The 26,220-nt window shown below is 41.3% G+C and overlaps 1 protein-coding gene across 1 annotated transcript in view; it reads right to left on the minus strand.

Moving 5' to 3' along the window:
* KIF13A (kinesin family member 13A) overlaps window positions 1–26,220 on the minus strand; it is a 174,076-nt gene that overhangs the window by 43,489 nt on the left and 104,367 nt on the right. The window contains 8 exon segments of the mRNA XM_074348138.1: window positions 5,400–5,530; window positions 7,271–7,405; window positions 8,846–8,956; window positions 10,996–11,208; window positions 11,589–11,700; window positions 21,987–22,099; window positions 22,774–22,908; window positions 24,345–24,432. Coding sequence (XP_074204239.1) covers window positions 5,400–5,530; window positions 7,271–7,405; window positions 8,846–8,956; window positions 10,996–11,208; window positions 11,589–11,700; window positions 21,987–22,099; window positions 22,774–22,908; window positions 24,345–24,432 — 1,038 coding nt within the window.

The raw sequence follows: 26,220 nt of genomic DNA on the forward strand, positions 1-26,220 counted from the left end.
AATCAATGACAATGGTGGAATCTTATTTGGATCCTGATTCCAAGAAACAACTGAAAAAGAACCTTTATGAGGTAACGGGGGAAATTTGAACACTGACTCAATAGATGACTAGTAAGGAATTATTGTTTATTATTTCAGGTGTGATGGTATCAGAGCTATGTTTAAGGATACTGGTCTTTTAGAGATACAAGCTGAGATATTTATGGATGCAAAGTTATAATACCTGGAATTTGTTTAAAACAATCCAGAGGGGAGGGAGGAGGCAGGAGATGTGGAAAGCATATAAATAAAAATAAAACTGTCTATGAGGTGTTCATTTTTGAAGCTGGATGACAGGTATATGGGGGCTTGTTATATTATTCTTTCTACTTTTTTTATATTGGAAATTTCCCGTAATAAAAACTGGGGTAAAACATAAAAAGAACAGTAAATTTAAGTCCTAAATGGCCACCAAAGAATTGTAAAATCAATCAAGGGAAGGGAGGTCAGAAGATGGGTGAAATAGCTGAAGAGGATTAAGAGGTACAAAATTCGAGTTTTAGTGACAGATGGTAACTCTAATAGTGATCATTATGCAGTACATAAAACTATCAAGTCATTACGTTGTATACCTGGAACTAATACAATAGTGTAAGTCAATTATACTTCGAAAACAATCAAACAAACAAATGATTAGGGTTGGGGAGGACAACTCTGGCAGCCTCTGTATACATCTATATACATCACACCATTTAAAATGACATGCATTGTGTCTCTGGGTTTGTGTTGGTCTATGCACCGTGGACTGGTCTGAAACAAATCTTGAACAAGCCAATGCCCAGCAGACGTTTGGAAGTGGTCTTTCAACAGTGCAGCTTTCCTTACATTGCAACTTTGCTGTAGCTTACCAGCTATCAAAGGGCTGTGAACTCAGTAGCCTAAATAAGTCGCTGTACAAGATTTTCATGGGATTTTCTGCTTATTAGAAGATCGTGTCAGCTGATTTGACACAGTTAAAGCACTGTCACTGTGACTTTTTTTAGGGGGAGAGGGAAAGTCCTCCAGAAATTTTAGCATGGGTAATTTTAGTCTTCTTACAAATGTTTCTTTCACTTAAAAAAGAGATTTTGCTGGCCTTTAAAAGCAAAACGAGGTAATGTGGTAAAGTGCATGTCTAGCATGCATGAGGTCATGGGTTCAATCCCCAGTACCTCCGTTTAATAAATAAATAGATAGATAAATAAACAAACAAACAAACCCAATCACCTGCCCCCAACAACAAAAAATAAAAATAATAAAAGCAAAGCAAAACAAAACAGTAAGGGGATAATGAAAGTTTAATTTGCTAAAAGACTCTCAGGTAAAGTTTGGTGGAGAAAAATAATGAGTATTATTTTCAGCTTTAAGTTTTTAATAAGTGACTTTTCTCATATACTCTCGTTATCTGGTTCCTAATCTTTAGGGGACTCTTAAGCTCAAACTTTCAGAATAAGGAGAATTCACATATGAAAACAATCATTCCTTTGCAGTAATATTTCAAGTCTGGTGGCTAAGTTTTTATTGATAAAAGTACCATGGAAATACCATCTTCAATGTTTTTAATCCGTCATACACAAACACCTTGGTGTGTATATTTTACACTAACACACTTGCTTTATTCTTGCCAATAAAAATGACTCTCAATATTCTGACTCAAGTTTCAAAAGTCTGTCTCCCATCTATTTGGAATTATGGACTGACTTATTCATCTGCAAAAATGGAAAATGAGATAAAAATAAATATGCGTGTCTATATCTATTGTGAAAATTAATAAAAGGAAACCTCAACTAAAGTTGGAGTCAAGAAGCCTGAAGAGGAAATGCCCACACCCTACCACTCATCGCCAGTTAGATGGATTCACAAACAGAACAATGTACATTACCCCAACAGAAAGACCTCAGTCACTGACCCCAACAGGCAGAGACCTACCCCGCATTCTCACACAGGAGGTGCAACCACTGTCTCAGCAAGAGCAAGTCTTCCTTCCTGCCCAGCAACAAGCCCAGCCAATAAAGAAGCTGCAGCTCAATGAGAAGCTGTTGTCACCTGAATTTTTACTTTCCTCCAATGAACTTCCACTTTTCCCATGTTGATGACTTCCTTACCTTATCCCACCCTCCTTACTATGAGTCTTCCATGTTGTGTAACCCCTCAGAGTGTCTATTTGCCGGAGATGCTGCATGATTCACTAACCATTTAATAAAGCCAATTAGATGTTCAAATTTACTCAAAATTTGTTTTTTGACACTATAAATATATACACAGGTACACATACACACATTTTTGTCAAAAGGATGATAACGGGTTTAAAAAAAAAAAAAGTTTTTTAGAATACTTATCTTTTCTACCTAAAAACCAAACATTCAATAGTCAGTTTTTAAGGAAAATATTTTCCCATTGTTTATTAAGGTATCTAAAAAGCTCCCTAGAAATTCTAAGAATAGCAGTATGATCAACAGTAAAAATGTGTCACTCAGTGTTCTTTATTATTTTAAACTCTGAATTATAATTAAAAAAATTCAGTTCCTCATTCTCACTAGCCATATGGTAATTCTCAAGAGCACCATCTCTTGGTAGCGGCTACCAACGTGGGCACAGCAGACACAGAACATTTTCATAATCTCAGAAAGTTCTACTGGGCAGTGATATTCTAGAACAAAACTAAAAACAGAGCAAATCAGAGAAGAATCTAATAAGCTTCACCTCTCTTATATATAAATAATTTTCATGATCATTTGTATCTTTAGAGGACCCCTATCTAGGTGCTTACACACACACACACACACACACACACACACACACAACCCTGAACACACATACAAACAAATCACTTCGCCATTTATAGTATGCTCTTATTACCATAATATAAAAAGAAAAAGTTACGGAAACTGCCTGGTTTGGTAATGTACCCAAGCCAAGAAATCAGCATTAAAAAGTAATTTCTAGTTGGACACATGCCTGGGGTACTTGGAAGAAGCAAATATAAAACCTCTTTGCAGGAATTTATGCAGCCTCAGCCAGGCCACCAGACCCTACAGATAAACTGCTGAAGATGAACACACCTAAAGAATCGTGACCTGCTCTAGGAAGCACAGTTATCAACAGATAAAACAAACAGTTGGATTGAAGCTCCAACAACTTCAGAGAACAGTGTTTTCAAACAAAGGTAACAAAATGAGTAAAAATAAAATTATTAAAACACACAATGGAGTAAAATCAAGACTTTACCAATAGAGACCAGGCCTATCCAAAAAAGGACTTCCTAAACTTCTACAAGTGAAAAACAGAGACACAAAATTTAAAACTCAATAGAATGGTTAAGCACAGATAAAACATGAGAGGGAATTGGTGGACTCGAGGATAGGTTTGAAGAAATAATGACTATCCCTTCTTAACCCCATGTCCTGCTCTTGCTGTGTCTCCAATCCCATTTCCACCTTCACATCCAAGATTCTTGGCCCACTTCCTCACCTCCCATTCTTTCTTTGCATTTTTTCCTTCCATATCCACACCTGCATGCACCTAAGCATCCCGTGGTTGTTCTTGTCTTCCTGATTGCTATATCCCATTGAACCTCTTTTAGCTGCTATTCTGACCTCTTCTTTAAATGTTCTCTTCCCTTGGATTCCATCATTTTATCCTGCATCCACTGCCTCTCTGACTCCCTTGTCTCAGCCTCCTCAATGGCTTGTCTTCAGGCTATCCCTAAAACATTGGTTTAACCCTTTCACTATACACTCCAGATCCACTTCCAACACAGGCAACACTGACAATGCCCAGTTCTACATCTTTAGTGTGCAGCTCTACAGCCCTAAATCCAATGTGCAACTGGAAATCTTCACATTGATGTTCCAAGGTATCCCAAAGCGAACTCATTACCACTCAATACCTATCATCCTCCAAACCTGTTCCTCCTCTTGAATTCCTTATTTTGATTTAGTAGTACCATTGTTTATCCAGTCTCTTAAGACAGAAATCTGCGACCATTGCTGACTTCTCCTTTTCTTTTACTAAGTGAATTTCCATCCCGTCCCCATGCACATCATTAAACTTTGCTGACTCTCAGATAATTCTGAAATACATTTTGTTCTTCACTTCTTTTGCTACTTGCTGTGTTCCCATGACAATATCATAACAGTATCCTAACCAATCTCCCTTCCTCCAGTCCTGCAAACCCAGATATTTTTACACTGATCAGCTTTGCAGGTTATAAAGATCACTTTGGAAGAAGCACTTATCTTCCTGTGTAATAATTATTATTTCTATACCTTCTCCACCAGGCTTTGTGTTACCATACTTGGGCATTCCCAGCACAGAGCCTGGAGCAAAGTATACTGAATGGATGAACCAACCACTAGCCTGAGGTCATAGGAAAGGAGGAAACTGGGCGGGCTGGGGAAGGAGGAAGAGCAGGGTAAAAAGACATGGAATTAAAATTGGGTATGAGGAAATCTACCAAATAAACTCATTTTTAGATATAGTGTTAAAAGAGAACATGATCAAATTACCATGTTGTATGTATGTGTTTTATCTGTCAAGTTTATAAAAAGAGCATGAAAAAAAAAAATCCAGAGTTTCTAATGGAGGATGCAGCATAAAGCTAAATTCTATTTGAACTCGGAATAACTAAAAATTAAAGAATAGTATGATTTGACCATTAAATATCTTAACAATATATCATACAACACAAAGCCTACAAATTCCATGAATCACACATGCTATTATTGTTAGTCTCAGTTTTTCATCACTTAGAAGTGTCTGTGGCTAATATTAACAGAATAATTTGAAATGAATGTAGTTCTCTTCATAAAAATGTATGTTCTGAATTATAATGTTGTGCATTAATGAATACTGTTTTAGGACTTCACTTTATACTTGATTATAAAATAATTCAAGACATCATTAAAAATATATTATCCTGTCAATTCTCAAATTTTTACATACTATAGCCCAGTTTAGGAATTTTTCATACAATGAAGTTATCTGATTAACTGCTTTTTAAACAATACATTACCCTGGGTAACAACAACTAACTTTATTCAGTATTTGTATGTCAGGCACAGAGCCAAGTGATCTACATGTTTTGTCTACTATTAGCCCCATTTATCACAAGTTGGAATTGAAGATTAGATAAAAGAAGTATCTTATCTAAGGTCACCCAGCCAGTAAAGGCAGAATCAGCTACCCCGAGGCCAGTTCTCTAAATACTGCTCACACAGCGCTCTGCAAGCAGAAAGCAAATCCTTGAGAACCCAGTATGGCCCTACTTTTGGCACAACTGAGCAAACAGACAGAAAGGGCCAGTCTATTCCTGAAAACAAGACACTTATTTTCATATATTTTCAAATAAGATATGTTAAGCAGCCGTTTACTTCTCTTACCTCGCATTTTCTTTTGGAGTGAGGGTGACCTCTCCATCAGAAGCAATATCAATTTCACAGTGCTCAGGCTGAATTCCTATGCCAAAGAGCTGGATGTCCTGAGAGGTGTCTGCACCCACCCTGGTATGGTCCTGGAAACAGACCATTAAAGAAAAAAACGTACACTGACAAGTAGCTCAGCAAAAATGTATCGCAATCAATTTGAATAACCCAGCAGCATATGCATGACAGTATTAGATGAATCAGACAGGAGATGCGAGACCCAGCGCATCGTAAGTCAAAAGCTTAACTTAATACACTAAATTTAAAATACATTTTAACACTACAGGAAAAAAAGAAAGAAAGAAGAAACCCAATCAATAGGGATTAGCTATTGTTTTAAAATATAAAGAAACCAGACTCGACAGCAGAACACCTTGAGCTCCAATTTTTTTTTTTAATTAAAAAAAATTTTGGGGGGTGGTAATTAGGTTTACTTATTTATTTATTAATGGAGGTCCTGGGGATTGAACCCAGGACCTTGTGCATGCTAAGCAAGCACTCTAACACTGAGCTATAGCCTCCTCCCTGCTTGAGCTCCAATCTTACCTTGACAGACTTAGTATTATTGTGACCGTGGTCAAGCCATTTCACAACTTCTTTCTCTCTCTTTCCCTTTTTTTTTTTGGCAAAACCAGGACAATATTATTAATTTGATCTAATAAACAGAATTCTTTCAAGGATCACCCGAGCTACCAGTGAAAGTGCTTTGAAAACAGCTGGATAAATTCAAGAACCACTAAAAGTAGTTTCATGGAAAGTCCTATTTTCAAGTACATAACTTTTAAAATGATAACAAAGGTTGAGCTGAGTTCTGAATACTGTTTTACATGGTACTGAAGCCTGCGGGTTCTACAATGTACAGATTGGCATGACTTTAAGTACCTCAAACCCCAGACGTATGAGCACTGTGACACCTCGTGACTCAAGCCCACAGCTCCTCCCCTTTGTTTGTTCTGTTGCTCTAAAAATCAATAAGTCACTATGATAATAATACTTCCTTATTCAACAGAGAAAGCATAAGGTTTGGTCTTTCAAAATTAAGACTTCAGAAACCATTCCTGACCCCTTCACCGTTTCCTAAATTAACAGATCTTCAAGTCCCTTAGTGGCCTCTGAATAAACCAGGGGCTACTTAGTTGTTTACTGTTTGTCTCTGGAGAAAACAGAATAGAAAGGATGACAGAAGACTGAGGATACTTTCTTCAACTCTAGCTTATTCTCCACCACATTCTGCAGAGTCACCAGGCAGGTCAGCATCCTTGGCAAAGCAGCTGAGACCTGCAGCAGTACACTCTGCAGTGATGTCAGTGGTATCACCCTGAGGCCCGAGGGCCACATCCAAAAGGCGATACCCCATCTCCACATTTGAAGGGTGATTATGGGACCAAAAGTTATTTCCTGAGGATGCAGGTGTAGAAGGGATGGCCATGGAAGAACCCTGGCTGTCTAATCTACCACAAGAGTCTGCTTTAGGCTTGTGCCCATCTTGAGATCTCCTTAGAATTACTCAGAAGCATAATGGTGACTCTTCAGAGCGTCTCAGGATCCTTGTTGCTATCACCAGGGACCCCCCTCACACCCTCAGCTGCTCACTCGTGCCCCTCTGATGCCTGCACAGGAAATCAGCCCAACTGCACAGCGCCAGGATGACACAAAATAGCTGGCTTTCACTCCCAAGGGTAACCTGATGATACTCCTAACTCTCTCTCTTTTCATGAGGGCAAAGCTGGGTACAAGAAGCAAAATCATTGAGACAGGCATCCAGACTCAAGTGGAAATCGTACAGGAATGAATCTGGGTTGCAACTATCCATTAATATATTCACTTACCTTTAAATAGTAAACCAGAAGTTCATTGAGAGCAGGGTCTGCATTTAGGTTGACTAAGTAGCACTTGTCATCCCCCACCTTGATACCAGAAGTCTCCAGGGAAATCCCCATACTTTCAAGTTGTCGTTGCCTCTCCTGTGCACAAAAACAGACAAAAGCAGGGAAGCTCTATTTGTTGCTCTATTCATGAGCTGTATCCATGGAAAGCTTAAGTCACTGTTTCTGGGGACAATGCCAATGAAATTACACATTCTATTCAGCTCAACCAACTTTACTGAGAGCCTAAAATGCACGACATCTTCTGTTGGTGTCTTAGGGGCACCAAGAGTGAACCAGACACCATCTTGCCCTTAAGGGGCTTACAGTCCAGTGGAGGGGATAAGACCACACAAGTGAATCTAAAGAGGAGAGCCCTGTGCCACTGGGGAGAAACAATGTGCCGCAGGGCTTCAAAGGAGAGAGACTGTGATGGGTTAAGAGTTCAGGAAAGGCTTCAGGAAGAGAATACACTTGAGACGGTTCTTGAAGCGTAAAAAGAATTTCAACAGGAAGAACTGGGGGAGCAGCGGGGTTAAGAGCAGAGTGTTCTTGGGGAAGGGCATAGGAGAGCAGAGAAAAGACTCTGGGCATCCTGGATGGTTTCAGGGGTCAAGAACCCCTAGTAAATGTGGGAAAGTAGTGGGAAATGGGGCTGGAAGAGCAGGCTGGGTTCCTATTGCAGAGGACCTTGAATTCATTCACTTATTCAAGAAATAAATATGTATTTAGGTACTGATCTAGGGCTGGGAACACAACAGCAAAAAACTTAAGTTCCTTCTTTCATGCAAACTTATATTCTAGTGGAAGGAGACAGACCATAAAGAAACCAGCTGTGTAAAATACAGAATTTCCAGTGATGTTAAGTGCTCTGATGTGACTATAAAGCGATGGAGGAGTTACAGAAAGTTAGGTGTGTGTCTGTGGTATCTACAAGCAACATATAAGCAGAGGGCTGGACTAGGTCCCCAGCTACTGATTTCAAGCTACCCGATTGGGATGGTCCAATACTTATAAGTGGTCAATAAGATTAAAACGTTCATGAAATGCACAGTGTAGAGATTCATATCACACACACATACTCACGCGTGTCTACAGATTAGTCCTTGCTTACTATTTTAGCTCAAGTAAAGTTCACACAGCATTTTCTAACAAGCCCAAAGAAGCAAACACACTGAAAAAACTAGGATGCGCCGTCTGTTATAAAGTCTCTGCCAGTCAGGTATAGCTGCGTGCTTCGCCAGGTGATCTAAAATCGCGGAACAGACTTTGGTTTAAATGTGAAGAGCAGGACGCGCTAAAGCCATTTCCTGCACCACGCCTGCACAAATCCACTGCTCTCCAACACTTCTAGCAGATACATGGACCAAACTGTACTTGATAAAAGACAATGAAGTCAGTGTCTGGAAAGGATCTTTGCAGGCTCTGGTTCAGCAGAAAGAGGTCCTCAAAGGTCTTTTTGAGGATGACAAGCGGCGAGACAGAAAAGATGGCAAATGCAAAGAATCGCAGTATTTTAGGCCTAAGTTATCAAGCTACCTGTGCAATTTCTTCTGTTTTCCTCAGCTTCTCCTCCCAAGTCACCGTTAGTTCTTTTATCAGCTTTTCAGACTCTTCCAGCTTCTCCTTCAGTTCAGGGGCCTTCATAGCCTTTAAAATGAAAGCAGAGATACCCGATTTTCTAATTTTTTCCACCATTATATACAAGACAACCCCTTACTGTCCTTCTTAAGCGGTTACCAACAGTCTTTTGGAAGCAATTAAGCCACACACTGTCGGGGGGGTTTTAGACCTGTATTAATCAAATGAAATGAAAGTAACTTTTTAAAGGAGAAAAAGAAATTCCAGTGCCCTGAATTAAACTGATACAAATCATCACAGAGTAATTTTATCCATCATACTTTAATTTCATATTTAAAGACCTAAAAGATGCTAAAGGTCGTCTTCAAAACAGAGAAGTGCGAGAACAAATGACTTAAGTAGGTTTCTTTCTCAATCAGACAGAGATCAACACCCATCACCAACACACGCATTCCAGTTATACTAACCTACCAGGAAAGGTGGAGATTCTTCTCATTTATTTTAAAATTTGAGTCCGGGCCATTTAAACTACTTTTCTTAGAGATGGTAATAAATCTAAGCATATTTATTACTCACTTGGAAACAGGACATCTGGTGAAAAGGGCAGTAATTTCCCTCTGAGTTTGCTCAGTGAGAATAATTAAGGGGTCTAAATATAGATCTATGCAGCCTAAGAAATCTAGGCGGGGGGCCTTTACTTGGCCACAATGTGCTTTGACACCCTAGAGTAACAAGAGCCCCTGCAGAGTGTAACTTTCGTTCGGACAAGAAGTTGAAGTGGTGATGAACTGGAGGCTGGCTGAGTATGCCTGGGTCTCTGTGTTCACAGAGCCCGAGAGGGACATTTAGTGCTGGGTTCCAGGGGACACACATGAAAAGGTGAACCTGCTGTGGCTCCTCTTCTCTACCCTTTGGCCAGGCACTGTTCTAGCTGCCTGACCTGTCACAGTAAAAATGCAGATTCAGAGACAAGAGGGAGGCCAGAGATCATCCTCCTAAAAACAAGTTTCAGAGCCTTTACACTTTCCTCCTAGGATGATGACTCTTGTCAAAGTTTATCAGCATTTTGATGTCTCTGGTGTTCTGCTGCCCTTCTTGGCATCAGTAACAAAAATTATGCTTGATGTACTCAGTGATAATTATAATGATGATCATAACAAAAATAGCAACATTTATCGAGCACTTAGCGACGGGCAAGGCATTGTGTTAAGTCCTTTCCAGTATCAGTGTTGTATTAGGGGTTAGAGACAAAAATAAAATTAATAAAACACAGCGTCCTGCACTTTAGGAGCCCATAGCCCGGAAGAAGAGAAAGACATGTAAACAAATATTTACAATGCCACTCCACGATCACCAGTAAATGGAGTATTCAGATCCCTGGCTTTGACTTCTTTTTGTTTGTGGAGTCAGAAGAGAGTGGTATGAAGGAATGTGAACTTAGAAGCCCTAGGTGCACACCCGAGCCCCAGCATGCAGAAGCATGTGAGTGAAGTCAAGGCACTTGGCTTCCATCTCAGTCTTAATATCTATTCAATGAGACAGAGCCTCAACCGGTAACAGCTATTCGGAAAGGAGTATGGTTATTAAAGTCTAAGTAAAGCCCAGGAAAGAAGGTAACAATGCAAAATTATTGATACTGCTCCCTGTCAGCAGCTGATATAAATGAAAACATAAAAAGAGATTTCTGAATTATTCCTTATGTTTAATTATTCTTGATCATCTTGTCTTCTATGATTTAGTGAGGAGGTGACACAGAACTGACTTCTCTGAAAACGGCAAGGCCCAGTGGGAATATAATCTACAATGCTCATCAAAACAGCACACTTGGTTCTTACGATTTCACATCGGAAGAGATCTGGGCTCAAGGGCAACTGACTGACAGAAGCAAACAATTAGGCAGTGGCAGGACCTCTCCCTTAACTGCCTGCTTCCTCCACTGCCAGGACCTGACACAGCCCTGTGCTACACTCCTGCGGCCCCCACGGTGCTTAGCACAGAGAAGGTGCCCTTCAACCACACGGAGATGAACTGCAAGTGAGCATGTCCTCAGCACTCAGACACCATAAGCCGGGGAGCCTGGAACACAGGGAGCACCAGGCTGACAGTACCTCCGCCTGCGAGAGCTGCTCTCTGAGTTTCTCCACTTCCTCCCGCAGCTCCCGGATGACTTTTGCATTGGGGTCCTCATTCACAATGGCATGGTTAACGATTCTTTTGGCCCGATCTGCGTATCTTAGTGTGGAGAGGGTCTCTTCATAGTTGTCTGCTGCTGGGCTGATGGTGGCGATCATAGAGGTCTGGCTGTTGCCCCCCAGATTGTCCTGCAGAATATTTCAAAGATCATATTTGGAAACGAGGCTCATTCTATGCACAACACACATGAGGAAAGCAGTAAACATGCACGGGTGACATTCTCAGCAAAGACAACACGACATGGAAATGAGTTTGTATTCCACAAATAATTTTATAACAAAATGAAAGGAGATCTCTCTTCATAACAATGCATAGTGCCTGTCGAACAGCATTTTAATGGAAAAGGGCTACAGGAATGAGCTTTCATTCTGCATATTTAGGAATCAGGATAACAGCATTGTCAGGAGTTCGCTGTGTAGTTATCTCATTAGCTCTGCACACATCTCAGCTGTCACCCCTGAAACAGCCAGTTTCTGGCTGGAAAAGAAACACTGGAACAATGAATTACCTTAAGAAGCCAAGTGAGGACCGAATCCCGATAAGGCACAAATTTGTTTTTACCCTTGCCAGCTGCCTGGTCAGCCAACGATGAGATAACCAACCCCAAGGTTGTAAGTGACCTGCCAAGAGAAAAAGACAAAAGTTAGCTTTATGAAATATTGATTTTGTTTCCATAAAACAATAATCCTTCTAGGTGATAAGTATAAAATATGCTGAACAATAAGTCCCTAAAGTTGATAGAATCAAGTCTATGTTAATTTGCCAAGAGGCTGAGAAAAGGGAAAGCAAGAAGTAACCCCATTAATTTAAGAGAATGAATTTAGAATCCCCATAAGGATCTATTCTGTTCAATCACAGGACCTGTGAAACATACATTTTAGAACCTGGAAACATACATGTAAAAGATCACACTAGAGAATTTTAATTAACTCCAAATATATGTTAAACGTCTGAACCATTTTCTCTTTGGGTCTAATCTGGGCCATTCTGGACTCTGATTTCCCCACAATAACCATGTAACTTGCAGAGCACCCCTCCACTACATGTTAAAGGTATATCCTGCTCATCTGCTTAAAGCCGGCAAGCGTGTTTCATTATGGAGTGACTACAGTTGAACGAAGGCAAAGAACTACCCAAGCAGAGTCTTGGAAGCCTTCCCAGGCCTACTGGGTCAGAACCAGTGAGCGTTATCTCCAGGCGACTTACATGCACATTAAATTTTGAGAAGCCCTGGCTGAACAATAGTCAAAGTGATACATGCATTTGGGTGCCAGGCCGATGAGTCTCAAAATGTGGCGCTAGGACCAGCAGCACCAACATGACTTTGGACCCTGTTAGAAATGCACATTCTCAGGCCCCACCCCAGGCCGACTGCATCAGACACACATAGTGAGACCCAGGAATCTGAGCTTGAACGAGCCTTCCAGGTGATTCTGATGCAGGTAGAGTCAGAACCACTGGTCTAGGCTAATGAGTTTTCCCTGACAGTTAATGCACGTACTCTGCACTTGGAGAAAAGATTGCAGCAGAAACAACAGATCTGTGGAGCTGAGGGACTGAGAACACCCTCTGGTTAAGTACCAACTGCTCTTTTGAAAGAAAATCGACTGGATCCCAAGTTAAGCAGCCAGAAGAGAGCAGTCTCAGGGCACCTCCCAGGACTGCAAGGGTGGTTACAATTTATCATAAAGACAAAACCCTTTGTAAATGGTTAAAAAATTGAACATTTTACCTACTTACAAAAACAAGGAAGGGCACAAATCAGCACGTGACTAGAGTTTAGCAAGTGTAAGGCTACACAGCTTTCTTTCTAGTGTTAACAGTAGATTTCCATTAAATAAAAGAACAGAAAAGAATAAAGGCGTATTTCTCACAACTCATAATTCTCCAAAGGTGAGTCACTGGAAAAGTCATTGAAATACAGAGCAATTCCAAGAGGCAGAAAATGAGCCAGGATTTTAATAACTAACAGCCATTACTGCCAAATGACATAAATATGTACATCATAATTGACAGATTTAAAAGTTAAACAAATCCACCCCAAGAAAAATGAAAACATATGTCCACCCAAAAACTTGTGCAAGGATTCTCATAGCAGCATTATTCACCACAGCCATCATGTGGAAACAGCCCAAATGCCCATCAAATGATGAAGGGAAGAATAAAATGTGGTATGTCCTTATGTTGAAGTATCACAAGGGAGGAATGAAGTTATGATACATGCTACAACACGGACGAGCCCTGAAAATTTGTGGTAAGCGAAAGGCGTCAAAACAAAAAAGGCCACTGTCCTGGGTTGAATAATGTCCCCACCAAACTCACATCCACCAGAACCTCAGATGTGACCTCACTTGGAAGTCGGGTCCTTGCAGATATAATTAGTTAAGATGAGATCACACTGGCTTAGGGAGAGCTCTGATCCAATGACAGACATTACTTATTTTATAACAAAGCCATGAGAAGACACAAAGACACACGGGGAGAACACTCTGTGAAAACGGAGACAGAGACTGAAGTGATGCACCCACTAGCCAAGGAATGCCAGCAACCACGAGAAGGCAGGAGAGGAGCAAGGAGTAGATTTTTCCCTCTGAGCACCCAAGAAGGAACCAACCCTGCCAATCCCCTGATTTTGGACTTTTGGCCTTCAGAGCGGTGAGAAAATACATTTCTGTTGTTTTAACCCATCCAGTTTGTGGTAGTCTATTCTGTAACACTAGGAAACTGACACGTAGTATTGGATCCCACTTATATATGAAATATGCAAAACAGGCAAATCTATAGAGATGGCGGCTGTGGTTGCCTAGGGCTGGGGAGGTGGGGTAAATGGGGAATGATCTGGACACAAGGTTTCTTTTGGGGATGAAGATGTCTTAAACCTAGATTGTGGCGATGGTTACACAGCTCTGTGAATATTATAAAGCTACTGAATTGCATGCTTTAAAATGGTAAAGTATATATGGTATATGAATTACTTCTCAATACAGCTTTCTCAAAAAAAAAATTCAAGTTCAATCACTCCTCCCAAAGGTAACAATTTTAAGAAAGAAAATGGCATATGATATATATGAGATAGAGGAAAAAAGGAGTTCAGTATAAGGGGAAAAACACATTTTTGCTTTAATATAGAATATAGGCCGTTTTCCACATTTTGCATCTACTGAAATAAAATTTTCATTTGGAAACAATTCTTCAGACTATCCCAGATTTTTAATAACCGAACGCAACAGAAATTAATTCCTATAAAGTATAAAGAGCTTAGTGACTCATAGGTCAATATTAGCAACTCAAAGGTTAACAGTGGTCCTACAGAGCTGTAATTTATCCACTTAGAGAAGCTAATCATTCATAGGTGCCACGCCCTTTACCTAATAGTGTGCACACATTCAAAACAAGAACTTCATCTAAACCTATTATGGTCCCTTTGAAAGAAAAAGAAATAAACTGAAGAATGAGTGGAACTCATTGATGATTGAGAGGTCACCAGGTTAACCCAGTAACAAGGGGTCCATACCATCCCCTCCTTCTAGGTTTCCCCTAGAAGCAGTGATCCAGCGGCTCTGAGAATCCCAAGAACCATTTGAAATTTTGCAAGTTCAACGTCTGAAAGTTCAACACCAGGCATGTATATTTTGATAAGAATTTTATTTCCAGGAAGCTCAAAAACATAACAAAATTACTAACGATGGATCCTAGGAGCCTGAAGGCAAATGGGCAGCTCACAGGTGTCCAGAATGGGGTGGGAGGTTGCCTTCTGTTGGTTTTCGTTTTTGGTTTTTTTGCCAATTTTAGGGGCTGAAAATGTTACTCTGAGAATCTTTATAATTCTACCAAAGCACTGCTCCTTTTCTGAACCTGTTGGAGGTGGAGATGGTAAGGAAGCTGCAAATCTCCTGAAATCTTTCACCACTAGTTCTAGGGCAGGGGTGGGGCAGAGAAGGGGGAGGGGCTGACTGGAGAGGAAGGAAGACTTTGGGGAGGGGATAACATTTATAAACAGACAGCCATCTAAACAATGGAGAAATCTGGATCAAAAGGAAAGTAAATAAAACAAAATAGGATTAAAAACAAAATAAAAAGGCTTACTGAAAAAAAAAAAACAACACATTGACATGATTCAACCTTCTTTTGCTTTTTTGTTTGTTTTTCTATACCTTTCTCAAACCTACATAGTTTCCCTTGAAACCCTAACCACTAGATTCCTTCCCTTAGGAGCAGATCTGATGTGATGTTGAGTTATTCGTACTGTCTAGGATGGATTTCAAGCTATTTAACCCATGTTTCCAACCATCTTTTTCGGATCATTAGTGTAGTCCTTACTAAACTTTATTAGAGTTAGATATATCTATATATATCTATATATATATATATATATATATGTTCTTTTTTTCCCCATCTCTTTCTACTTAGATTGTGATCACCCTGGAGGCAGACACTACTGTGCCTGGCTCACAGAAAGCACTCAGTCAGTATTTGCCAAGTTAAACTGAGTCTAGAACAGAACATGGACTTCTCTTTAAAAAGGGCTAATTCTGTGATGGTTTCGGTACACTCTGTGGGTGCTGGCCCAATAACCATTTCTCCCTTCTTACTTGCTAACAGAAACCTGATTTTCCTGGGAAGCATGTGCCAAGCTAAACGCTACTTTCCAGAGTCCTCTGCAGCTCGGAGAAGCCATGAAACACAGTTCTCTCATGAGATGTAGGGAGGTATCACCGGGAGGGGCTTCTAAGTGAGCTCTTGTTCTCCTGATAGAAAAGGTACATTTTTAGCTGACAAAAGCCAGTGGTTCTTTCCCCTTCCTGTTTGGAACACAGATAGGGAGACGATGCCTGGAATGGCAGAGCTGTCTTGAGGTCACGAGAACCATGTGAACACACACTAAGGTTAGTACAGCTGTGTGCCTGACAGCACTTCTGAGACGCTGTCCCAGCCTCTGGACTTACTGAGAAAAACAAGCTCATCATTTGGTTGTCACTGCAGCTGGTTTCTGTTACAGCAGAATACAATTCTAGGCTTTTACAGAATTAGCTGAAAGGCGATGAAGTTAGTGGAAATGAGTTTAGCACTCTTCTCCAGGAAATCCCCACTCTTTATAGGAAAGGAGGAAAACAAAGAATATAAGTGGCAAATCATGGGGAAAGGACAGTGCCACCACATGACAGGAGAGGAAAGAAATCTACATGATATCTACAGCATGGGCCTCATTTCCACTCACCACTGTTTCCCAGGGGCTAATGCAAATTATTAAACCCAAATGACATTCATCCAACGAATATCATTCCCAATCTCGTTTCCATTTAATTGCCATGGTTTAATTTAAAAAAGTATATACGAACACTTCCAAAAACACATTTGTTCTAGAGATGTTAATATGTGTTACACCTAGAATTCTGTCATCACATAAGTTCAGGGAATGATGAAGTTACAGAGGATTCATTATTGCAGGACTTCTCAGAGCTTTTAGCACTGTGAATCTCCAAACAAAGGTTTTATAAGAAGCCTTTTTCAAAACTATTTATCTAGGATCTTTTTTTTCCCCAGAGCCACCTGAGAAATTTGTATTTCACAAGGATGCTTTGGGAAACACTGAAGGAACAATGGCACGTGCCCCAAAAGATGTGGCTATTGCTTTCCCAGGAGATTCCTGCTCTGTCCTTTGTGGTCTTTGGTGTGAAATACAGAGACCTTCCTTCAGATTTTTTTTTCCCTCACATGTGGACCCTGCAATGTACAAGTGGTAAATTAACAAGGACACCCCCACCTGCCCTTGAATAAGGGACAGAAGGCCGGCCACTTTTATCACCCCTAAGTACAAGTGCACGTTTGGTTATTCAGGAATACCCATGTACGTGAGGTTTCTGAGAGGACATGGACAAGAGCCATGGGGAATACTCAAGAAGGAAAAAAGGAGGATTGCACCGTAAGAAATACTAGAAACATTGTGCTTGTAACTTATTATAACATAAATTCTATGACAATCCTAAGAGTAACATATATTAATATCCCTAGAACAAGTGTTGAGTAGAACCCATTTTTGGAAACGTTTAACATATGCTTTATTATCGACTATAGTAATTGAAATGGAAATGAGACTGGGAAAGATAGTCATCAGACGAATACTGTTTGCATTTAGTGGCAGGCAATGCTGAGAATAAAGCAGAAGCATTTTCAATTCCATTCCTGGGGTTATCAGAGAGGGTTCTGTGAGCTAAGTGAGTTCTCAGAGCAGCTGAACCAGCCAGACTGCAGCGGCAGGGAAAGGCTTCGTCCTCCCACCCTCAGTAGACAGGTGCAGCAGCAGACGAATTTTCCAGATGCGTCCCCTGCAAAGATGGCCTGCAGACGACCTATCGCCCTAGCCCTGAACAAGCCATGGCGGTGCGGCCACCCAGTGCATCAGCGCTGCGCGTAAAGGAGTAACGTGCGCTGGAAAGCTCTTAAGAGCTTAAGGGGAGATGAAGCTCCTAAATCCATAGCTCATTAAGCAGACACTAATGTCTGGGTGAAGTCCCGGACAGGTCTGCTTAAGAGGATTATTAACGTTCCATCCAAAGAAGCCCCAACAGGAGGTCGAGAGAAAGCCCAGGAAACATGTTAGCGATTTCTTTAATCCTAGCACTGGACTGGCCACTGACTTTAACGCTTAAAGCCTTTGTAGAACTACTGGGCAGCCGTTTCAGTATGTTATTTATTTTACCTTATTTGTACACGCTTACACAGAGCTTACTACGTGCAGCTAAGCATGCTCTAAGCACGCTACAAACAGTTACTAATGAATCCTCATAACAGCCTTACTCACAGTGTCGTTTCCTCAACTGCATTTTAGAGTTGAGGAAACTGAAGCTCAGGAAGGTCACACACTTCGTTTTTGTAGCTAAGAAACTCCAGTATCTCCTCTGGGAAGCCCTCCCTGAAACTTCCAGCTATTTTGTGACCCACGTTCCCACTGCACCTTGCGTGGAACTTTCCACAGCACTTAATGTCTTAACATCCCCCTCCAAAGGTGTCCTTCCCCACTGGACCTTGAACTTCCCGAGGCCAGGGCCTGATCTTACTCATCCTTTTCTTCTTACGCCCAAGTCAGTGTTCGAAACACATTTGCTAAATGGAGCAAAAAAGCGCAGGTCCATTTATCTCTTGTCTGTAATCCTTGGGGCCACGTGTGCTTTGAAATTCAGAATATTTTGGACTAGAGGAAATCCAGTAGATACACTACACATGACCACCTGGGGCAGCACCTCACAGTAAAAATTCATTAACATTTCTACAGTTAGGGGGAGGGTATAGCTCAAGTGGTAGAGCGCATGCTTAGCATGCATGAGGTCTTGGGTTCAATCCCCAGTACCTCTTCTAAAAATAAATAAATAAATAAACATGTCTACAGCTAAACTTATGAATGGCCACACTAAATGAGTAAATAAAGACCATAAACGAAGATAAAGACCTCATCAGAGTTCAGATGCAGGTTCATTAACAAGTGAGCTGTGAAGAAAAACAGAAGAGCACTGGGTTTTCAGAGCACTCTGGATTCTGGAATTGCAGGTGGAGGACTGTCGGCCTCTCTTTCCATAAAGCTCTCTAAGACAGCTGCGCAGAGCCCATGGCATGGTCTTACTGTAAGGAGATGTCCCATTCACTCAGTGACTACATACCAAGGACCACGCTGAGAACTTGGAGGCCACCTGGTGGACACCTGGATCCATGGTGGGCTCCCGGAGCATATGCACCAACTCAGGGAGATGGGAGGGACGTGTGCAGTAAAGAAAATAGCCCTGGACTAAGGTTCAGAGGCAGCTCCACTCCCTTCAAGCCAGTTATTTTGGGAAAAGCATAAGAGCAACTTGGCAAACACTCACAGGCTGGTAAACGTGTCCTAAAAAATAGCTCCACGCTTAAATGCTGGGTTATGTAGCACTTCTCAACAATACCTGGTCAAGAAAGTCGCCCCCCACCTTTTGCTTTTTCAGATGAAGAAACTTACTGCATCTTAGCCTACATGTTCCTTGAGGGCAGCAGTCATGCTGTAACAAATGACCACAGACACAGCAGCTTAAAGCAACATAAGGGTATTACCTTCCAGGTCTGGAGGCTAGAAGTCCAGAATGTGCTTCACTGGGCTAAAACCAAGGTGTCAACAGGGCACATTCCTTCTGGATGCTCTAGGGGAGAATCCGTCTCCTGGCTTCTTCAAGCTTCTGCAAACCACCCCCAGCTCCTGGCTCCTGGCCCCTCCTCCATCTCCAGTGGACTGTGAGGTCTTTCTCCCCCTACATCACTCTCACTCTGCTCTCCCACCTCCTCCTTTTACCTGTAAGGAGCTTTGTGATTACATCAGACCCACTGAATAATCCTCTCATCTCAAAACCTTTAACTTAATCACACCCGCAAAACCCCTTTGTGAGGTCTCAGGTGCACAAGTTTTGGGAATTAGGACCTAGACGTATTTGGGGAGCAGGGAAGCAATATTGTGTCTATGATGGTATCTAAATTCCTCTTGCATCTGCAGCATCTAGTGCAGTGCTAGACACAAGCAGAGGCTTATTACTAAATGTCTGCTCAGCTTGTATTCATACGGCTTACATAACTCCAACCATCAGTTTCCTCATCTTTAAACAGATTAAAAATACATATTAGGAACCTCATATGAAAGAGTGCATATGAAAGTGCACTGAAAACTATAAAGAGCCCTAAAAATGTAGATATCTCATAGACTAGTGGAAAGGAAAACATCCATCCATTTGTGAAAGAGCTAATATATGTATAAGGACAGACAGCAGGATGCTCCAGAGAATTCCATTCAATGCAGCAAGCCATCATGGAAAAGAGCCAGTTGCTGGAGTATCTAAATTACGTGATCATGTGGCTATGAGGTAGTCCAGTTTGGGAACCGCATAATTTAGTGTCCAAATTGAAGTGAGCACTATGAATATTCACTCTGGGACAAAAGTATCAATCAGGACTCTTCCAGGCAAACAGAACACTTGGGCACCCCCCGTACAGCACAGCGGGTGAGCCTGGCTCTAGAGCCAAACTGCCTACAACCAAATCTAAGATCCACACTTAGAGCTTTGTGACCCCGGACACGTTATTTATCTGCTCTCTGCCTCGGTTTCCTCATCTGTAAAATGGGGATAACAGACCCATCTCACAATGCTGATCAGATGAGTTATTACATATAGAGCATTGAGAACAGTGCCTGGCATATAGTAAGAGGTCAGTAAAAGTGATCATCATACATCAAGGCCAGCCATACTCTAAATTCCCACAAATCCATAGCACAGAATTCCCAGTGTCTTCCTAAACGCCCAGCCACAAATCTATAGGGGGTGACAGTCTGCTCGTTGGTACCTGCTTCCTCAAACTCCCATTTCTGCTTTCCCATCCTGGTTCTTGCACTCACTGTGGAACGCAGAGCTGCAGTGCCAGTCTGGGCTCCTGCAATGCCTTGTCAGGAAATAGAGCAAAATCCTTTGTTATTAGAGCAGGAGACAGAATGACTGGAAGTTAACCCCCTAAAGAAGCAGCTGCGCAGTGAGCATGGCTGTGTCCATCTGATAGAGGGGGTGATATTTCACTGCTAATTTTTAACTTTTGTAAAATTACAATGCGCTAGCATCATGTTAAAATGCATGCTGCACAAACATGTTCCTGAATATATTACCTCTTGTCACCTTCTGTCCTATAGAAAACTGCATATTATGTCTCAACAGAAAAAAATATTGTAAGTACAAAGGAAACTACTTCCTGCTGAACTTGGAATAATGATCATGCTGTTTATACAGATTATACAAATAATAGCTACAACAATTAATATTTATTCAGTGCATACTACGTGCCAGGCATTGTTCTAAGTACCTTATGGGCATTTAGTCCCCAACAATTCTACAAAGTAGGTACTGCGATTATCACCATTCTACAGTTGGGGAAAATGAAGCACAGAGAGGTGAACTCACTTGCCCATGACAAAGATACATCCAGTAAGCGGGGGGCGGGGGGGGGGTGCCCGCAGGATCAGACTCAAGGAGTCCTGCTCAAGTACATATTCTTTTTTTTTTTTTTAAAGTGTACACACTCTTCAATGCAAACTCTGTCCCCTCTCATGCTGGAGAATAGGGGGACTTCTCTTGCATATCAGCAGCCCCCTGGGATACAGCGCGACTGAAAGAACAAGCCCTTCATTTGTGCCCCGCTGTACCCTCCGTGTGGCATGCCTTCATCTTCTTTGCCCACCCGTCCAACTCCTATACGTCCTGCACAGCTGGGCTCTCCTCCAGCCTTTGCAGCATCCCTGGGCACACTGCAGGCACTCAAGGCAAAGGGTGAGATTTCAGAGTGGCAGTTATTCAATAACTGTTACCTTTTTTGGGGGGCAGTATTGATGTTTAAACAGTATCAGCCTTATAAAGGGATCTGAAGAGCTTCTATTCAGAATAAGCACTTCGAGGGGGAAGGTATATGTAGCTCAGTGGTAAAGTGCATCCTTAGCATGCATGAGGTCCTGGGTTCAATCCCCAGCATCTCCATTAAAATAAATAAATAAATCTAATTACTTCGCCTCTCAAAAACAAACTATTAAAAAAAAAGAATAAGCTCCTGCAGTTAAGATAGGATTTGATTTACAGAACTGTGACTTGTACTTACCTAAGACGACATGACACAATGACACAATGAGTTTGTACAATGTTTGAGCCGAGCTGCACCATGCAGTTTTACTCAAACGTCACGTATCTCAGTAGAGGCAGGTGGATGTTTTTCTTGAAACCAGTTTACTAAAGCTACACAGACTCTGAACCACCTGTGACTGGAACCTTCTGACCCCTGACCACACAGTAAGTCCCCCCCAGACACACAAGAGCTGGGTGGGATGTTCCAGTTTCACACGGAACATCCCCAGCCCCCTTACTTGTTAATGTTGCTGCCTTCTTTCAGTCGCTCTCCTGCGGCTCCCGTCTTAGACACCCTTTCGCTACCCGCCAGGTCTACCAAGCTGACCTTGCTGACTTTCTCTCCCGAGTTCTAGTTGTGGGAAACAAGAGAGAAACAACACACGTGAATGTGAAAACCGCACAGGTGACTACACGTACGTCAGCCCTGTAACTGACACCATCCTGCGCCAAGAAGGCAAACTCCTCAAGAAGTCTCTTCTTCTTAAGTGGTAAGCAGGGCTCTTTGGACGAGCAATTTCAGGGTCAGAACTGAAGCTGGGTGGCAGTACAGCATTGTGTTTTGCACCTGGGCTGCAAGCTCACTCAGTTTTCCAGAATATAGGCAGAAAGCTGGAGCTTTTAAGTGCCTATGAGAACACACTGGGACATGAGGATTCCTGCACATTCAGATCAAATTCTTTTTTTCAGGCTAAATGTTGTGGTTTCCTCTTTAATATCCCTTAACAACCATGAGGCAAACTCAGCTGTTCTTAGGGGAATTTCAGTATGGAAGGATACATAGTAAAAACTGTATGGTGACATCATCGTGCTCTTTAGGCAGTTTACACAACGAATCCAATTTTTTTAAAGAAGTTATACATAAAGGAAGACCTAACAAATTAAATGACTTTAGCAAAGAGGCTCATCTAGTAGGTAGAAGAGCCAGCATAAAATCTCAGCAACTGAATCCAGCCAGGAAACAGCTCACCCATGCAGGTATTCTGAGTTCTTTTACTGCCATCAAAGGTTCCCCCGGTCCCTCACCCCAGACTGCAGGTCATAGAGCGTCTGTGTGATTATGATGTTGAACACAGCATGGGAGCGGCTGCTTTCTTCATTCATGTTGGTTGCAGCTACTGTCCGGGACTTATTTCCCTCAGACATCAATGACTCAATATCCTAGAGGCAAAGCATAAAAAAATGTTATAAGCAAAAAATATGAGAACACAATCCCGCCCACCAGGACAGGACATGTACTAATTATGACCCCTCTGACGCATGTCACCACCCTTCCACGTGCACCTCCCTGCCCCATCTCCACCCAGCCTGGTGTGAGCTTCCACTCTCTCAGTGTATGAATGTTTCCCCCATTCTTCCCCCCGCAATTGCCCTCTTTCACTGTTAATTACCTATTTTCCCTCTGCAAGTTCCTAAGGCGAAAAGAGCTAATATTTATTGAGCCTTCCAGATACCCAATAACAGTGGTTACTTTATTTCCCTCTAACTCTCCCGGACAGCCATCTACTGTGTGCTGATCTGCCTCCCTTCTCCAACACTGTGGCTCTCCAAGGACAGGGACCTTTCCTTATTTGACTTTGTACACCTGCCTTAGAACACCCGGAACCTATGGGGTCTTATACAATGTCTGAAGAATGAGCCTTTATAAAAGAAGTATTTTCCGGATTTCGCACACAAGGACACTGAAGTTCACGGAGGTCAGATAATTTTTCCCATATCTAGTACGAGTTAGAGCTGGATGCAAAGCACAAGCTCCCCAGCTCTTACTAGTAAGCGACAGGAGGAAGTGGACACTGACCCGAGACACTGAGCTACGAGCCAGGCATCTTAGCAAAAGTGCTGACTTAGCGCCTTCCTGCCAGAGAGGGGTTTCAGTTCATTTCCAGATCTCAATGTGTTTAAAGTGGTGACTGCACTCTATTTCTGATTTAAGCAATACTAAAACTGTCTACATTCAATTGTCTGGAGCGGGTTCCCCTGCAGATGAATTTTAGTCACACTGAGTGTGAAGTGATGCAAGAACTGCCACGGCACATCTAAGGAGGGGGGTGAACTTGCTCATTTATTTATCAGCATTCTTCAGCAACAGACAGCAGTTTGTCTTAAGGGCTTTCTAAAGCAATGACAATAAAAGTAGGGGTAAAACATCGAGCCAGGACGTCAAAGAGTAGGACAAGGAAACGGGTCAGTCAATGGAAGGAGGATCCAGTAGGGTGGAAAGGAATGGAAACTGAAGCAGGAGACCCTGTCAAAGGGAAAGGGCTGAATTAATTACCAAACAGTATTCACATATGTCCAGATTTGTCCAGAAGGACATCCTGGCAACCTCGGGGAGAAGAGTTTCAAAGAGTGGCATTAGTGTAAACACTCAGCAACGTCAAATCGCTGGGCCTCTCAGCCACACTGCACAACCTTCACAACCAAGCAGGTTGAAGAGTGCCCTTTCTGTCTGTTTGGGGGGTGCTGATCCTGGGTTTCTGAGACCATGAATGGTATCAATATGCTGTAAAGCATCGCATAAAAATATATTCAACATTACTTATACACGTCGATTCACTGCCAGTTTTTTAATGACATTTTTTAAGAATGACACTTACCTCAAAACTGGTGACAGCCAGTTGGGATAAACCATCTACATATGGTCCTAGAACTTTATGCTCCCGAACTTTAAGAGACTGTCTACTCCTTTGGGAGAAAGAAAAAAGGAATGAATGAATCAGACCCAGCTTGAAGCTTTTCTTTCTAAAAAGAAGTACTTTAAAAAGTACTCAGAAGCTTAAGATTGCCATTCCGGTAGAATTGTTTTTAACTATCAAAAAATAGTCTAAAAGCTACTTTATTTGGATTAGCAAAACAGCATTCCTTATGAGGAATGTCTTTTATACTCTGATTTCTATTTATAGTAACTTACTATTTTAAAACTTCTATCTCTACTCCCAAACTAAACAGCCAGCGCACAGAATACTAGGTCAGGCTAACTTGCTTTAGTAGATGAACTTCAGCTTCACACAGCAGGGGGGAAAATTAGAAAAAAAAAGAAAATGAAGCAAAGAACATGCCAGAACTGAATTTAAACTTCAGACTATTTTATTAAAAAAAAGGCTGTTTTCTAAGCTGACAATTTTATACAGAAAGTGATGTTAAATTATAGTAATTGTTTGTAGTTACTGATATTTATCCTACATTTAGAATTGGCTCTGCTGATGAAGACTTTAGGGCTCTTCTGAATTTTTAAATGCCAAACTTGGTCTAGGACCCATCTGAAGAGCTTATCAATAGATAAGTGAAGACGCAAAGCAAAGCTATGTATTGTGGCCATACTGTGTATGCCACCTTTTTCACGGCATCAGATACTGGTCACCTTTCAAATCAAGAGTCAATGCTGGACATCACTCAAGTGTGGAGAAAAGTAACTAAGAATGACTGAGTACTTCCCAAAGTCTAGGCCTTGTTCCCTAAGAACTTCTCAGTTACCTCACTTAATCTTACAACAATCTCACAAAGTAGGTTCTACTAACTCTGTTTTAAGGATGAAGAATGCAAGGTGACAACAAGCAATTCTGCTGTACCCTAAACAAGGGCAGACCAAACACACGTCTTCAGAGCTGCTTGGATGCACAAGGACCAGAACTCAGCGCGCTCTGTTTGCACAACCAGATTCTTTAACACTCCTCATGAACAAGAAAAAGTCAACCTAACACCATATCAAGGTGTTGTGATGGTGTCTAACATCTGGAGTTCTTGTTACATGGCTAGTGGGAGTGTCAACTGGTACAACCATGTACAGACTCTTGGTACAAACTCCTGCATTTATATACCAGGAGAACCGTCCAAGAGTGCTCAGAGCAGCACTGAGGTGGTAAGAAGTGGAAACCATATAAATGACAGAAGATAGAATAAATAAATTATACTATAATCATGCAACGGAATATTAGAGAGCAGTAAAAATGAATGAATTATTACTTCATATATCAGAACAAGTGAATTATTAAGGGGAAAAGTAGCCATTCACCAAAGGACACATATTACGATGCCACTTACACAAAGTTAAAAATTGTGCAAAATTATGTGTAAACTCTTAAAGAGGAGGAAGACAATGAGAAACATAAAATTTCTAATAGTAGTTACCTTTGGGGAGTGGTAGAGACTGAAATAGGATCAAAGAGGAACATACAGGTGGCTTCAGAAACATGGGTCATGTTCCATTTATTAAGCCAAATGGTGAGTAGGGCAGTTGTTGACTTTATTATTCTTCATACCTTACATGTATTATAAATGTTCTTTCATATGGATTAAAGAGTTATTAACTTTAAAGTAAATAAAACATTTCCTATGACTGGGTCACTTCCTTGCCACCCATAATTTTGATCTTATACCTTTCATTATGCCTTTGATTATACAACTGCTAAAAGCATTTAAATTTATTTTTAATGACATGAGAAAGTATTCATCCTGTTATATAAAAAAAACTCA

The sequence above is a fragment of the Camelus bactrianus genome, chromosome 20 (genome assembly GCF_048773025.1).
Source record: "Camelus bactrianus isolate YW-2024 breed Bactrian camel chromosome 20, ASM4877302v1, whole genome shotgun sequence".
Taxonomy (NCBI): domain Eukaryota; kingdom Metazoa; phylum Chordata; class Mammalia; order Artiodactyla; family Camelidae; genus Camelus; species Camelus bactrianus.